The sequence below is a fragment of the Staurois parvus genome, unplaced genomic scaffold (genome assembly GCF_062004578.1).
Source record: "Staurois parvus isolate SC_StPar_1 unplaced genomic scaffold, SC_StPar_1.0 ptg001087l, whole genome shotgun sequence".
Taxonomy (NCBI): Eukaryota; Metazoa; Chordata; class Amphibia; order Anura; family Ranidae; genus Staurois; species Staurois parvus.
Genome location: NW_028318883.1, coordinates 1,949,154 through 1,966,267, shown reverse-complemented (window position 1 = coordinate 1,966,267; position 17,114 = coordinate 1,949,154). Strand labels below are relative to the sequence as shown.

Genomic DNA, 17,114 nt, shown 5'->3' with positions numbered 1-17,114 from the left:
TGTTCTAACATATCAGATTACTCTCAGAGCACATGTAACCTTATGCGGTCTCTCTGATGTCTATTCTCACAAATTTATAGTGCAAGCAATTCAATGTTGACACTTTATCAGGGATGCTCTTACTAAATGCAGCATGTCAAACTTTATCCTTCCATTTCTAGGTACAACAGTCTACATTCCTACCTCCACCAACCAGCTGAATAGTGATCAATATGGATAGACCGCCTACACTGCTATATAGAGGCACACAAATGAAAGAGAGCTGAGCAGTGCATAGGAAGGTAAGCAGTGCAAGGAGACTGGACCTTGAATTGAACAGCCTGATGTACTGATGTCAAATGCCATTGGCACTGGAAGTGAAGGGATCAAAGTGAAGCTAATGATTTGCAGGCAGACACATCTTGTGTATAAAGTGACATAAGAGCAAAACTACACTGCATCTGAGAACCACAAACCAAAAACACTATTTTTTATATTGAAAGCAAACTCACCTACCCATCCATGTGTCTATGCTTTACTTTGCTGAGAAATCACTTTGAAAAACACTGCCTAGCATTTCTGGTCGTGGCCATCTTGAGCAAGGGCAGATTTTACATGTAGCATTTACTTCCTGTAATCCATCTGTCCTTAGCTCAAGCATGCAGGCTGGAGGGTGTGTTTAGCTAAGAAAATCCCTCATGCCTTCCTGAAGACTCCTGGAAGGTATGACATCATTAGCCTAAGCCTGGAAACCAGAAAGTAACTAAAGAAATGTAAAAAAAAAAAAAAAGTAAAGTAAAGTAGTAGTAAAAAAAAGTAATAAAGTAAATATGACATACTTTCCTATCTATTTACCAATGCTAACAGCATAGGGATCATAAGAGGAGTTTGGGAAACAAAAAAAATAAACATACATACTCCCCTAGATGGTTGCAGCATAGGTCTGATGCTGCATCTGTCCCCTGGCGCCTCTAAGGCCAAGAAGCAAGCGATCAAAGACCACCGATTGCTCTGTTCACAGTCTTCAGTGAGCAGAATGGTGACTATCAGTCACCGGCTCTCTGCTTTGCCCCCTTCAGCATTCATACAAACATTAACCAGTTTAAATGTATCTGATCTAATGAAGTTGTGATGGACACCCATTATAACTGATTTGCTTTATGTTTAATACAATTGCATACAGACCACAAACTCAAAAATGTTCAACTATCCATGCAGACACTTGTTAGCAAGAGATATTATCAATATGTTGTCAGCTCTAACGAGCAAGGCTCTCTGTTTCCTCTTGTACCAAATTGTATTGTAACTGTAATGTCTACCTTTATTTTGTAAAGTGCTGCACAAACTGTTGACGCTATATAAATCCTGTATAATAATAATAATATGAAAAACAAATCGATCAAATGGTGGATAGTGGGATCACTTTGATGTCCGTGCAAACCCTGCTACACACACACAGCACATAAGGTTGGAAGGGAATTGTCAATTTACCAATAGAAGTCATTTACATCACTGATCGTTGTTAAGCTTTTTAGAATTGTCTGCTCCTTATTGGTTTTTACATATTTTCCATAGAATTGGACAAGAAGAGATGCTCCATATATGAGCAGACTGAGCTGTCAACTGGGATATTGATGACTATTCATTCATCTGTCAGAAACCGAAGGCTGACCATACTATTTAACCTAATTTATACGATCAACTATGTAGACCTAGTATCAAGTAGTGCAAGGGCACTGTCAGATTTAAAACTAATTGGTTGTTTAGATTTGTTCTCATACTACATTGTTTTAGAAACTCTAAAGAGGATTATACAGAGGTTGTATAATTAGATGGTATAGTGCAGTGTTTCTCAACCTTTTTTCAGTCAAGCCACCCCTTAAAATTATGGACAGTCCCAAGGCACCCTTTAAAATTATGGACAATTATTCTAATTGTTTTATATAATGCAACAACATCCATGTAGGACACCCATCACTAGAGGCGATTTATTCTTCCAAAGCAAATACACATCTGCACACTGGTACCGACTAGTATTCCAGTGTTTCTCTTCTCCTTCAGTTTTTTTTCCATCACTGAGCTAATGTGACCCCAGCACTGATGGGGAGGGGCAGGGGAGGGTCAAACTAGGATGCTGTGCAGGCAGCTGACATCCTCCTGATCAACTGATGATGTCATTGGTTGTCAGGACGCCGGCGGTTAGAAAGTGGTAATGGTGCACAATGAAAACCTGTGACTTTGTATTACTAAAAGGCCTGTTCCACCCGCTGGCTTGTGTACAAGTTTGGGCACTTTTTAGACATTTTGCCAAGGCACCCCTGAAGAAACCTCAAGGCACCCTGGTTGAGAAAGGCTGGTATAGTGTATGGCCAGCTTAAGGCCTGAATATGAACATGTTATTCCCCACTTATAGTTTGTCACTGGACTTATAACATGTCTTTACAGACACAGTGAGGCTTCTGCTCTGAGATTTGTGCTAAATTCTCAAATTTCTCAGAAATGAAACAAGCTTGTAGCCGCCCTTGTACCACAGAGACAAAGCCAGAAAGCACACCATTGCAGATTCCAGCAGAGGAGCAGTTGGTTTAATAGACAGGCAAAAGTTTTACTGCCCATTTTTTCAGTGAGACGGCTGTCTGCAGTAACTCATACACAGACTATATTAGCCTGTATATGGGCTGCATTAAGGCTCTCTTTCAATGCCACTATAGGAGTCATCACAGTCCATGAGCAGGGGTGGACTGACCATTCTAGCACTCGGGCACTGCCCGAGGGCCCAGGGTCAGTAGGGGGCCCCATGAAATGCCCCTGGTACCTTTTATAGGGTTTTTGGGTGTGTTTTGAGTGTGGGCAAGGACACAGGGGCCCCATGATCTCCTATTGCCCGGGGGCCCCATGAGTTGTCAGTCTGCCCCTGTCCATGAGTAAGACTTTCATATTTTGTTTTAAGAATTTGTTCTTTCATAGTAACGATAACTTCAGAAGCTTAAGGCTACTTTTTGTCATTGGGTAGTACTGTATCATATTATGATTAGGTGTGGCTTGCTTAGAGCTAGAGGCAAGTTCCTGCAAGCTTCTTCTACCTGGTGGCACTAATGATGGAAGTCTTATACTCCACTATATAACAAAAAGGTTCACAAATATAGTCCATGAGGCAGAAAAGACTTACAGATGTGCCCAATACAATCTGAAATACTATATTTTAGAAACACAAATGAAAATTGAGAAAGCAATACTGCTTTACATGTATGCCTGTGTAAAAAAAAAAAAATTACATCTCTGTAATATATGCACAGCTCCTCATGTTTTATCTTTTTTAAAAGCTACAAAAGAAAAATACCTGTTTATCCTGAACAAATCTAGTAAACTCCTAGCCAACTGTAGTGAGATGACACACTGTCTCTGCAGCACTGAACTCCCAAGAAGTGTTTTCAGCTCTGCCCGAGTTCTCCCCTGCTGGACTATAGAACCCCTCCCCTTTAGTCCTCATGCATATTGGATGCTTTTGCAGCTGTTTTTGGCTTTTGACATTTTTTTTCTACAGCCAGCAAACCTCCCCCCAGCATGTTATCCTATGTGTCCATGCACACATAGACTGTAATCAACGTTTTTTGGCAGGGGTTTTTGTTGGCTGGAAAAAACCCAGGACTTTCTAGAAATTTTTTTTTAGCTGTAAAAACGCTCTAATGCTGAAAAATAACGCAAAACGCAATAAATCTCGACAAACCAGTGTTTTTGGACTTTTTTTAACCAAAAAGAAAGGGGTTTTTTGGTTTAAAAAAAATGCAAAAAAACAAGAAAAAAAGTGGCAAAACGGCGCTAAACGCTAATGCAAAAATACTACAAAATGCTGAAAAACTCAAGTTTTTAATGTGACTTTACACAGCTAACGTTACCGGCGTTATTAAAACGCCCCGTGTGCATGGAGCCTTATGTTGCTTGGCAATAGATTTAGCTAGAAACCAAAAGTTATTGCTAACCCGGCTAGTTTTTCTTGCATTTCTGCTAGCACCGTTTGTATGGTTTGTATTGCAATTGTAACCTAAAGGTCATACAATGACATCTGTATTGAACCATTTAGTCCATGTTGACAGTACATTTGACAGCTTGTAGAATGTCTTTCAAAATTTTGTTTGCATTTAACATTTGGAGTCAAGCACAGTAGCATGGCCAAACCTTTTTTCTATATGTTCACATTATGCACTATGCCTATATCAGTTGTCTTAAAATGACAAACACCACAACATTCACCTTTGAAAAGCTGGAAATAATTAGTAAATGCAGCCCAGTAGCTTATCAGAAAAGTGTCTGTACCCAGAAATTAGATAATATACAGACCCTTTGGTTGCTCTATACACCAGATAATGTATCTGTGTTAATTTGGCATATACCTTTAGAAGGATATCTATCCATTATCATGTCAATAAACTTTACATCTATTTGGTAGGTGCAACTCCATGACTTGTGTTATGTACATTGTATTCTATCATTATCTAGATATGTAAAATAGATATCCATCACAGTGGCTAAATGGTTAGCAGTTCCGCCTGGCAGTACTAGGGTCGTTGGTTCGAATCCCAATCACGGCACCACCTGCCTTGAGTTTGCATGTTCTCCCTGTGCCTGCATGGGTTTCCTCCGGGTACTCTGGTTTCCTCACACATTCCAAAGACATGCTGGTAGGTTAATTGGATCCTGTCTAAATTGGCCCTAGTATGCGTATGGATGTAAGTTAGGGACCTTAGATTGTACGCCCCTTGCGGTTTAGAGACTGATGTGAATGTACAATAAATATGTAAAGTGCTGCGCAAATTGACGGCGCTATACAAGTACCTGAAATAAATAAATATCCGTCCATACATGGATTGAAATATGTCTGGTTCAGTAGGGACCATTCTAATTTCGTTCCCTGTATGGCTCTTCCCAGAAATTAGTTTATCGATCATTCAACTTCTCATAAACTGTCTTGTTGGTATGTTTTTGCTCGATTAGCGTATGCAGCCAATCAGCTGCAGCACTGATCAGTGTATTCTGATACAGGGGAGTACCACTGTCAGAATACAATGACACAGAAGGATTACCACCATCCATATTGAGTGTGTATATGGGGGAATCGGTTCAGTTGTAAAGTTTATGGCTGTCAACAAAGACTGTGTCAAAAGGAATGGTAGTGGGGTGATGGGCCTGCAGAGGAATTTTACCTCCTTTGTATTTGATCCCCCTAAAAGAAAGGCAATGAAAAAAGGATTTTTTTTTGGGGGGGGGCCGAGAAACAAGTAATGGTGCCATGCACATACTTTTATTATTATTATACAGGACTTATATAGTGCCAACAGTTTGCTCAGCGCTTTACAATATAACGGGAGACAAAACAGCAACAATACAGTTCAATACAAGAGGGTTAGGTGGGCCTGATCCTGGGAGCTTACAATCTAAGATACTTAACATTTTAATTAGTTTGTCCTTTCAACCTGCACCATACATAAACACAATCTTCACTTCTAGTCCCTATTGTATTGTAAGCTCTCAGAAGCAAGGCTCTACTAACCCTCTTTGTGTTGAATTTTATTGTAACTGTACTGGCGCCCCTTATATGTAAAATGCTGCTCAAAATGTTGCCACTATATAAAGCCTATATGATAATAATAATAGTCTGACTGTTTGTAAAATACAAGCAGATATACATGCTTAAAAACAAAGTCAATAAAAAACTTATGTATAGACACATGTGTTGTTTTGTTTTTCTTTTAACAGGGATTCTGAGGAAAACCATACCCATGTAAACAAGGCCATAGTAATTTTTCTTGGCAAAACAAATCAAAAACCAAAGCACAGGGACAAGTTGAACCATGTTACACTGAAAGAAAATATAAAACTTGAATGTCACACATGTTTTTTTTTTTTTTTTTCATGTAACAGCTTGCTTTCACTGGAAGAAATTGAAAACAAGAAAGAAGATGTTTTAAATTTTTAGAAATGTAACTGGCCTAAATAGGAGAAGGCAAAACTTTTCTTCCCTATATCACAACACATTGGTGGAAACAGGTCTTCCTGAATACATAAATGCATTTGCTGCAGAGCAATATAATGCAACACAGTTAAAAAGAAAAAAGCAAACAGATTTACTGTTGGACTGGTTGAGTCATTCAAAAAAAGCACTTAATGAAGTAGCCCTGCTTAAAAAGTAGCAATTTGCAGATTTTTTTTTAAGTGGTTGTAAACCTCAGACATGAAATATGAAGAGAGCATATCCCTTTATAGTGTGCACCACTTGTCCCAATCCAGAGCACTAAGTGTCATTTCTGTCTGCTGCCTTGTTCCTCTGCTAACAGCATGAGACTCTTCTGGCAAGTTTTCCTGACATCAAGAGAAAAAAGGTGACAGGGGAGGGAGCTTCAACACACAGCTTGACATTGACAGCCCCAGCTCTGTTGCTGTGTGATGGGGGTGTGTCCCTTCCTTCCAATCAGCACACAGAGCTCTTCTCACTGAGCTCTGCAGTGTGTCATTTCAGCTTTCCATCCCCTTTTTTTCCCCTGACAGCTCAGACACGCTTTATAAATCCAGCACTTTAAATGGCTGTAGAGAAGAGAATACTGCAGATAAACAGGTAAAGCCTATGCAGGGGGATTTGTTTAATCTCTGTGTATCACATGAAGCTAGTCACTTTGTTGGGTATATGTAAGGGTTTACAACCAATTTAAAGCAATTCTAAAAGGTTTTTGTTTTTTAAATAACAAACATGTCTATACTTACCTACTGTGTGCTGTGGTTTTGCACAGAGCAGCCTGGATCCTCCTCTTCTCAGGTCCCCCGCAGGCTCTCCTGACCCCTCCCTCCTGTCGGGTGGCCGCACAGCAAGCAACTTGCTATGGGAGCATCCACTGCTCCATGTGTCCATTCACACACGGAGCCGTGGCTTGCCCCCCCCCCCTTTTCATTGGCTGACTGGCTGTGATAGACCAAAGCGGGAGCCAATGACTCCCGCTTGCTGTCTCAGCCAATGAAGAGGCAGAGATACGGGACAGCCAAGGCTGTCATGCACATCGCTGGACTGGGATGGGGCTCAGGTATGTATTGGGGGGGCTGGGGGGCAATGCTTCACATGGAAGGTTTTATACCTTTATGCATAGAATGAGTGAAGGTAAAAAAAACCTTGAGTCTTTACAACCACTTTAAGTGCTGTCAACTTGGGTCCAAGTCCTAAAAATTTGCAGATACAAAATATTATTGGTATTATTATTATACAGGATTTATATAGCACCATCTTGTCAGTGTGTATGTTTTGTTACAGCTTCCCATGTAGTTTCTGCGATAGCATGGTAGCCCGAATGCAGATTATCTCACTATTTAGATGTGCCATATGGACAAAAACTATTCTAAATCCTTTGTGAAATAACAAGCAGCTTTATCTGTACTAGAAATGTTCTTTAATGTCCTGTTTTGCTTGCTAAATCGCATCCAATGTTTTCTTAAATCTTTGCACACCAAAATTCATATCAATTAACAGATCTGAGTAGAACATGTACCAAGATCACACAAATGTGCCCTGGTGTCTGACTGCTTTATAGGCTGTCTGTGCCATCGTAACATAATTCACCACTTCCCTATTTGTGGTTAGTACTGACAGAATGTGGGCACAGAGGATGCATCAATGTGCATTTACCCTAAAGCACTTAATAAAACTATGTTTGTGGGTATAATTACAGTTACATCTAGGTTGTAACGTGCTATTAGTATAACACGAACATATGGCTGTCATACCAAGTTTTAGTTGTGATTAGTCTGCGAGTCTAATACTCCACATCATTTTTAATCCAAATAAATGTCATAGTTGAAATAACTGTGTCTGTAGTTATTTTAATGATTTAAAAAGTAAAAGGGTTATAAAAGAACAATGGCTCTAGGCACTGTAACCTGCTCTCATAAAACTGACATCATCGCACAGTATTCTTTAGATTACCTGAAAGCACATGTTACACAATAAACTATATTTGATATAAGACTGACACGCTGTATCCTGCATTGAAACATACATTAGACACTCTGACCCACCTGTTTTATGAAGTTAAAGGCTAAGGCAGGTCATAGAGGAGTAATTTTTTTGTGTGTGCAACCAGTGGGTTGAATGACAAAATCTCACCCGATTCCCCCATCGACAATCCTCCCTGCTGTGTCGATGTACTCTGACAGTGAGGAGATTTCCATGCAGTCAGAATACACAGATCAGAGCTTCAGACTATTGCCTGCTGCACTGATCGAGCGGCTAAAATTTAATAGGGCGGTCATACAGAAGTCTATCGGTAGATCAACTTATGTTCAAGCAGGGTGGCCACATATGAATCGAAATGTGGCCGTTACCTGCTGAACTAGCTGAATTTCGATCAAGTATGGCTAGCATAACACTACAAGACTTCATTAGGTTGCTGGCTCTGAGCTGGGTGGTTTTGGAAACGCATTTTATCTGACTGCTTCCACTGATAAATGTTAAGATTCCATGCACACGGGGCGTTTTGATAACGCTGGTAACGTTAGCTGTGTAAAGTCACATTAAAAACGTGAGTTTTTCAGCTTTTTTGAATTAGTGTTTTGCAGCGATTAGCGTTTTTTAGCGTTTTTTTTTTTACCAAATAAAAAAACCGCTGGTTTGCGGCGTTTTACCACGTTTTGCCACATTTTTTAGCATTACTGAACTCTTACTATAAGTGCCTTTGTCACCTGGGAAGCTAGACGTCTATGAAGCTTGCAGACATAATGGGGAATTTGCAGGACATGTAGGAGGCTGCCAATGCTACATTTAGGCACCATTGTGAGGGCACAAGGCAGGACTGCCCATTGCCTAATAAGCTTTTTTTCTAACTGTTCTTATTCTTTAAGTGACAACTTTCCACACAATACTTTGAAAAAATGTTTGACCAACAACAGTTTAAAAAACCCTCTAGTTACACAATTTTTCACACAATTACAACATCAATATAACAATGAAATGCATTTATTCAGTCACATATAAAATATGAGTGCTGTTCTATTACACATCCTTTTATAATGGTCTTCCATCTATAGTATTTCTGAGCAGATTATAATACTCTAACCTCCACTCCTTCATAATGTCAATTGTTCCATATCCATATGTGATGGTGGAGATTCTTTACACATTTCTCAGACCATGGGTATTTTTTATGTTTTTAATTCAGACTGAATAAAAATTTATGCTTTTTAATTGCATCTTGAAGTTGTAATTGTGCGCAAAATATTGCACCTAAAAAGTCACAAAAAGTTTTTTTTTCGTTATTTAATGTTCATTAGGTACAAAAGCACTAGTATCATACATATATTAATACAAAATAATTATCAAACCTTTATTACATTTTCCACTTAACCCCCCACCCCCTCCTCCTTCCAATTCCCTATCTTTTCCCGTCTAGTAGCTTTCATTCACCACTGCTAATTTCCTCTTAGTCAGACATATCTTCTTATCGTTATACCATTATATAAACTTTTATCCCCAACTTCTCATTTCTGCATTTCCTTTTTCTCTTCTATTCCATAAATTCTACAAATCTCCATATAGTTTTAAATTTTCTCCACGTTTCCCATATTTTCCTGAATGTATCGATTTTATCTTCTCCAGTAAAATAAAGTTCCTCATTCTTATATATAGAATCCTCTCTTTCTATCCAATCTTTTATTTTTGGGATGTCTTGGGTCTTCCAAAAATTAGGAATCAGCCCCTTTGCTTCGTTAATTAAATGGGGTATCGAGTTTTTATATTGGTTAGTTGTTAAATCGGTGTTATGAAATAAACATACCTACTTTTAATATATTTTCCCTCGTAATCTCAACTATTTGTCGCATATCTCCTGCCAATATTCCTGTATTTTGGGGCATTCCCATCAAATATGTTTTATTGTACCTTCCATCCCACATCCCCTCCAACAATACATAGAGTTCTCTGGATGTTGTTTATGAACTCTAATAGGTGCAATATCCAAAGAGTTTTCTAAACTGTTGTTGGTCAAATAATTATATATAGGAGGTTGGTACTCCCCCAAGGGGGAAGAGACTATGTTCATCCATACTTTAATATATTCCTTTATCAGCACATGAATAACTCATACAGTTACGGGACTTGCTATGGATACTGTAAACCTTTCTCAAGACATGGAGTCTGCCATTGCTGTTTTAACAATCTGCTAGTTGCCTGGCAGTCATGCTCATTCTATAGAATAAGTTCTTCATGTCTCACTAGTTCAGAGCATGTATGCAGCCAGTGAAGTTAGAAGGCTTTACATATGCTTGTTCTAGGTCACTGTCTTACTAAGTAGAAAAGTCATAGAATCGGTATGACAGCAAGAGAACTAACAAACTACAATCTATAAGTCAGCAATAGTCTGTACTCCTTTCAGGATATGCTTACATTAACATAGTGAGGCTATATTTATACCAAACACTATAGGGGTTCCCCAACTGGTGATGCAGGAAAAAGAAAGGTACAACCATTCAGCAAAGTCTAAGTACAATAATGTTTGCCTAGATCTTAAGAATGATGACAGAAAAATGATAAAATCACACATTACATTAGGCATTTACAGTAACTGGCACAGCCCAACATCTAAAAACAACTCCTTGAAAAATTAAACCATTTTTTGGATAAAACACAAAGGGCAACAGAAAAATACAACAATCTACACACCCTTAATATCTGCGTACAAACAGCCACCCGGCTGCAACAGTCTACAAACCCTTAATATTTGTTACAAACGGCCACATGGACATTCAATGGGGCAGTTCATGTAAGGGTAAACCGAGCACACAATAAGGACAGTTCAGGCAAGGGTAATCTGGGCACGCAACAGGGGCAGTTCATGGCACTCCGCAACATGCGGCTTGTAGGGACATTCACGGTAAGCTGACTCACGGGGACTCAGCGGGATCTTGGCTGTGGGGTCTGACCTCAGCACAGCTCCCACACAGCTCTCTAGGGGACAACATCAGGCTCATGGGGACTCAGCGGGGCCTTGGCTGTGGGGTCTGACCTCAGCACAGCTCCCACACAGCTCTCTAGAGACAACAGCTGGCTCACGGGGACTCAGCGGGACCTTGGCTGTGGGTTCCGACCTCAGCACAGCTCCCACACAGCTCTCTAGGGACAACAGCAGGCTCGCAGAGACTCAGCGGGACCTTGGCTGTGGGGTTGGACCTCAGCACAGCTCCCACACAGCTCTCTAGGGACATCAGGCTTACGGCGACTCAGCGGGACCTTGGCTGTGGGGTCTGACCTCAGCACAGCTCCCAGCGACCAGAAACAGGCAACGACAACCCTCAGTACACGGCAGGTAATCCACACAGCAGGTAGTTCTGGCCCACAGCGGAAGCGGGTATCCAGGCACACAGCAGCAGCGGGTATCCTGGCACGCAGCAGCAGCGGGTATCCTGGCACGCAGCAGCAGCGAATAATCCCAACCCAGAGCATTATGCAGAGTAGCAGCGATTATCCTGTCACACAGTGGCACAGAGCGGCAGCAGGTATCCTGGCACACAGCGGCAGCGGGTAATCCCAACCCAGAGCATTATGCAGAGTGGCAGCGGGTACTCCCAGCACAGAGTATTAGGTAGAGTGCCAGCGGGTAATAGTCCTGACCCAGCGTATTATGCAGAGTGGCAGCGGGTACTCCCATCCCAGAGTACTATGCAGAGTGTCAGCGGGGTTGGCTGTGGGAGTCTAGCCTCGGCGCAGACCTCCCAGTAGCTTTGGCAGCACACGAACAACACACACATTGGGTCCCGCACCAGGCTTTTTAAATCAACACAGGACACTTCCTGGTTGCCCCAGCAACGACTGGCCCAGTGCCATGTTGCTGGACAACAAGGCACCCCCCCTTGACACGGGCCGCGCTCTCGAAAGCGCTGTCTTTGTCTCCGGCAGGTGCAGAGCGCAGGAAATCTCGTGCTCGCGCTGCTCCCGCCAGGGCTGCGTCAGGATGTGAGGAGGTGACAAGGGGCGGAGGGGGGTGAGGTGACCCCCTCTCATCCTGTGCAGCCTATCTTCAAAGGCTGCGACAGGATGAGGAGAGGGTGAAGGGACACAGTAAAGACACAGGCGGGGGGGGGGGGGTGGTGAGGGTTTTGGAAGAGGAGCAGGCACTCCGTGACAGATATATATTATTTATTTGGTTACATTTTATTCACTTATCACTCATAGTTGGTATGCAGTTTTAGAAGTTTTCTGAAATGTTATTTATTATTTCACTTGGATTGGATTTGTATTTATTATATTTTTTTATTGAATTGGTTTGTGGGAACGCATTTGAGTGCTTGCAATCACTTCTTAGGGGATGGCATAAGGACACATTCTCCTTAGTGTACAGTAAGATTGTAAAATGAATGGTAAGCTTAATGTACCCATTATGGACATACAAGGACACACAGGACCAATGTGGATAAAAGTCTAGAGAAAACATGCAGAGAATCAGTGTTACAATATATTTTGCAGTCACAAATAGTTTTGTGTGCCTTTTCTTCCTACATAACACAAGAAAAGGGCCTGGAGCACAGACAATGTACCTTAAATAGAGGATTTTACTGTCATCATCAGTAGACACAGCAAATCATTATTTCGCTTTGATGTTATACTTGCCATGCCCTTAACTGACATTGGGTAATTTACCAAACTCTAGTTTGTTTTTTGTTAAGATGTTGCTTGTCTTGTTGCCAACAATGATATCATAAAATATATCTGCTGTCAGTCTGTGTCAATACAACTGCCGTTTAATCTGTACACATGTAACAGACAAAAAATGACAAGCAAAGACAACCTGCCAAATGAAGATATCCCTTGTTCTGAGAACAGTGAACAAAGCAAGCTAGTCCACACTGGTCCCTGGTTCTGCTCTTAACAACCATGAAACCTGGCATTATTTCATGGTTACAAATATGAATGATAAAACAGAAAATCAATGAATGGTAAAATAGAAAATCCATGAATGGCAATCAACGTTTTTCAATTATTATACATTATTCCTGGACTTTGATCATTACAGATTATTACTGAGTACAGTAATATGCCTTCATTCCCTGTGCTCTCCTCCTGAACCCATCTTTCCTACCAGCCCACCTAAGATTCTATGCAATTTCAGCTTGGTGAGCAAATGGAAGTTTACAGAGTTCTCTGCATACATGCGGCTTTCCCCATATGACACAGCTCTATTGGTTGTCTGCGTATGCAATAAACACTGAATCAAGGGGAGTATAATTTGTTCTCTCATGCCATGAAGTACCAGAATATATGGCAGCCTGGGGATAGACCAGGGAATCAGAGTTATTCAGAATAGTAAATTCAGTCCACTAAAGTAAATCTTTTACTTGTCCCAATATGGGCAAAATACAGGTCTACTTTAAAATAAATCTAACATTACACTTTACTTGTGTGAGCAATAAATAAATCAAGTACAGTTAGAAGAGCAGAGAGTCTTCAGCATCGAGATAAGCAGATAAAAAGGGATAGCCCCATGTTTAAAATTGTAAAACACATCAATAAGGTTGTTTATATTAAAACCCACTTTTTACCATTGGATAGAGTGTGCCTCTATGTCCATGAAAAATTATGAATAGCTATTTGCACAAGGAAATCAACCTTGAAAAGGGAATATGGTTATACTTATTTTTGTTTTATGACTACAGAGTGGATTTTTTAAATAAATGGTCTGAAAAGAATGATTAGCTCAGGATAAAATAAATAATGACTGGTTACAGTGTGAAACATAAATGGCCTTTCAAACACTTTGAGAAATCAAGCTGTTAGATATATTGATACTAATTTATTTTTTCCCCCCAATTTGTTGAATCTACAACACATATATTATAAATATAAGACTTACATATGTGTATTATTACTTTGTCCTAAGTGATAATGTGTGATAAGCTTTTATGTTGGCCATATCAAAAATCAAGTCACAGTATGTCAGCACATAACAAGTCACTTTAAGCTGCTATGTGTTTGTCATCGACTAAGCCAAGAATTGCAAGTAGTAATTATGTAAAGGAGATTCTCCTGAAAATTGAAGTAAAGACAGCTAGACTTGATTAAAGCATTCTCTATTATGAGAATATTCCTGACCGAAAAATAGGTAACTATTTGAATCAATTAAAAAAAAAACCACAGTGCCTGAATCCAGTGTGGCATACCCACAAAAAACACGTAGGCTAACATCATAACTACATTATGAAAATACCCAATATCAGTGATTATTTGCTATCAATATCTAAGAACTATTGGATATCTTTGTGATATTAAGAAATAAACTATATCTAAACTATATTGAGATAAACTTTGTCCCCTGTTCTTGTGGCAATTCAGAATTTTGGATTTACCTTAAGGTTATTTTCTGGTGATATTGGTAATCAGGGCAATTAGAGGGAGTGAATCTCCCTAACAAGGACACAGACAAAAAAACAAAAAACAAACATCATCAAAAACACAAGGGTTCAAACCAGTCACCAATCTATCCAAATCAAGTTTGCCTTTAGTTTTACTTTAAAGCCCACCTCCAGCTAAAATATTTTTTTTTATTACTTAGGCTGAGCAGGGTAAGGATAGAATGTCAAGGCGGGACTAGAGTTGTACTGATGGGTAGCGATCACTTCCAAGACTGCACCAGTATTTTAGTATTTGGAGAGTTTCCTTAAACCCCAATGCCACTCTGCAAATTCCAAGTGTCCTGCGTTCTGTGCCCCACCAAGAGACTATCTTCTAATAGACACCTCATAAATGATTCCACCTTCATGCGATAGCTAACCTGCCTGTAGCTTTCACTTTCTACAATTATTATGGTTCATTTCTGTTCAAGAACTTAGGATTTCCAACATCCTGAATGTAAACATCTTCCTAGCAAGTTTCAGACTATACAGACATCTGAAAATGTTCACAATTTGAAAAAGCAGATCAAAGCACTTAAGTTTTAACTTTACAACTTTTTCCCACAATTGTACTTTTATTAAATTTAAAAAAAAAAAGAGCAAATCCAGTGACAACTGTTTGGCATGTAAAACAGAGTGTATATTTTATACATTTTGCAGAGGAAAACAATTCTCAGAAAAGTTTTTAACTTTCTAGATGGAAAACTTTTTTAGTTTTGTAGCCCAGCAGCTTTTCTCCACTGAAGGTACTCAGACACAAGAAAACAGACACTTAATAAAGACACTTAATACAGCCAGAGTCAGTTGGCTCAAAAACTCCATTACTGTAAATAACTTTATATGGCGGCAGACACCACTGACTGACCAATCTTGGTGTAAAATAAGATCAATGACTTTTGGCATCTTTGCCTGATTACGGTCAATCTCACATCATCCCTACACCATGTGACCTGGAACAGTAGAATGAGAAAAAGGGTTCCTGCTCCTGCTTAGCATTATGTGACCTATGGTATAGGAAAACCTGGGAATGCCTCGCCTCACCTCATTCTACATTCCATGCAAATAGGGAGGTCAGAGAGCATGCTTTCTGTAGCACCATACACACACTACCAGAACTGGTACACAGAACTATAGTACCACTCCACGTGTACTACCAGACCTGGAACTCATAACTATAGTACCACTGCACGTGTACTACCAGAACTGGAACTCAGGAAAGGAAAAAATAACTAAATTGTGTGTGTGGTTAAGTAAACATTTTTGTTTATTTCTTTAACCCTTTATTATTTTTTTCTGCACTGCCCATTCACTTTTCTCTTTTAATTAACTTATTTTTATCTCATCTTTTGCTGAATGTTTTCAGCCTAAGTGCTATCCTTGTATAAATGTATAAAGCCTGAAGAAAGGATATAAGTTATCCCAAAAGCTTGCAACATTAAAAATGTGTAACAAATTTTTTTTTAATTTTATGTTGTGTTCTGTCTTCCAGTTTGCCTGTATGCTTGTTGAAAAAATAAAGAATTTGCAAAACATTTACAATGGAACCCTCCAACCTTTTTCCAATGCAAGGAAATTTAAAACACCACATTAAACATCTAAAACTGAAATACTAACTGCCATGTAACCATAAAAGCAGTTACTGATCGCACCACTGACACTAACCTTAGTTTGCTATAGTGTATTGGCATTCTGAAAAGGAAATTCATGAATCTACACATGAGAGATTGTCAAGAATATACATTCCGCATTCAAAGTATGTACAGAAAGTAGAAATTAACAATTACTTGAATATATAGGAAATCGGTTTTACATAATAACAAGATAATAGTTGTTGCTATTTAAAATATTCCAATCTGCTCAGTACGATGCTGATGCCCATCTTGAACACTGAACGTTACATTAAAACACAGATCTAGCTCCTACATCCTACATGCCATACACAGTGAACTGTACAAGCAAAATGTTACTTGCTACTCACCACAAACAGCAGGACCAGCAGCAAAGGTAAGGTCTTCATTTTACGTTCCTCTTTGTGACAAGATCCTATGCTTTTTGTAGATTGGTGTTGCGCTTGCTAGTTAAAAAAATGCACAGGTTAGGAACAGCCCGAAGCTCCTCTTTCAGACAAGTCAGACTTGATTTGAAACCCTCCCTTTGGTCCCTCCCCTCTGCCCAGTTATAGAATCCCCTCACCACACCACAAGCACATAGCTGGAGTGCTAAACTGGATCCTCAGTGACAATCAGACACACCTTCTTTCCTACAGTGTGTTTGTGTAGTGGTATGAGGAAAGCTTCCAGGCTGTTTAAAACCCTTTAACTCTCTCTATGACTCAACAGATCACATCTTTTCTTTGTACAGTAATTTAAAAAACTGGTTCCAGGTTTCCATCAATAGTTCAAATGTGTTGACAAATGCTATTTCAGTCGAAACCCAAAGTGGTTATAAAGGTAAATAGTTTTTTTACCGTAATGCATTCTCTGCGTTAAGGGAAGAAAACCCGTGTGCAGCTCCCCTCCCCTCCCCATACTTACCTGAGCCTGATCTCGATCCAGAGCCGTAACATTGGTGGCTCAGGTGCATGAGATGCCGAGGTTTCGGGTGGGAGCAGAAGGCACAGTGCACCATCCACAGGTCCATACCATCCACAGTCTGTAAAACTCTATAAGATGCTGACAGCTGCTGCATCTAGATAGGGCTGGGTGGTGCACCAAGCAGTA

At 39.9% G+C, this 17,114-nt stretch overlaps 1 protein-coding gene across 2 annotated transcripts in view; it reads right to left on the bottom strand.

Annotated features, from left to right (window-relative positions):
- LOC149440439 (cadherin-like protein 26) overlaps window positions 1-16,527 on the bottom strand; it is a 113,117-nt gene extending 96,590 nt beyond the window's left edge. For both annotated transcript variants that reach the window (XM_089658662.1, XM_089658663.1), the window contains exon 1: window positions 16,373-16,527. In XM_089658662.1, coding sequence (XP_089514788.1) covers window positions 16,373-16,411 — 39 coding nt within the window. In that variant the 5' untranslated portion in view covers window positions 16,412-16,527. The remainder of the gene's footprint in view (window positions 1-16,372) is intronic.
- Between the last annotated feature and the right edge of the window lie 587 nt (window positions 16,528-17,114).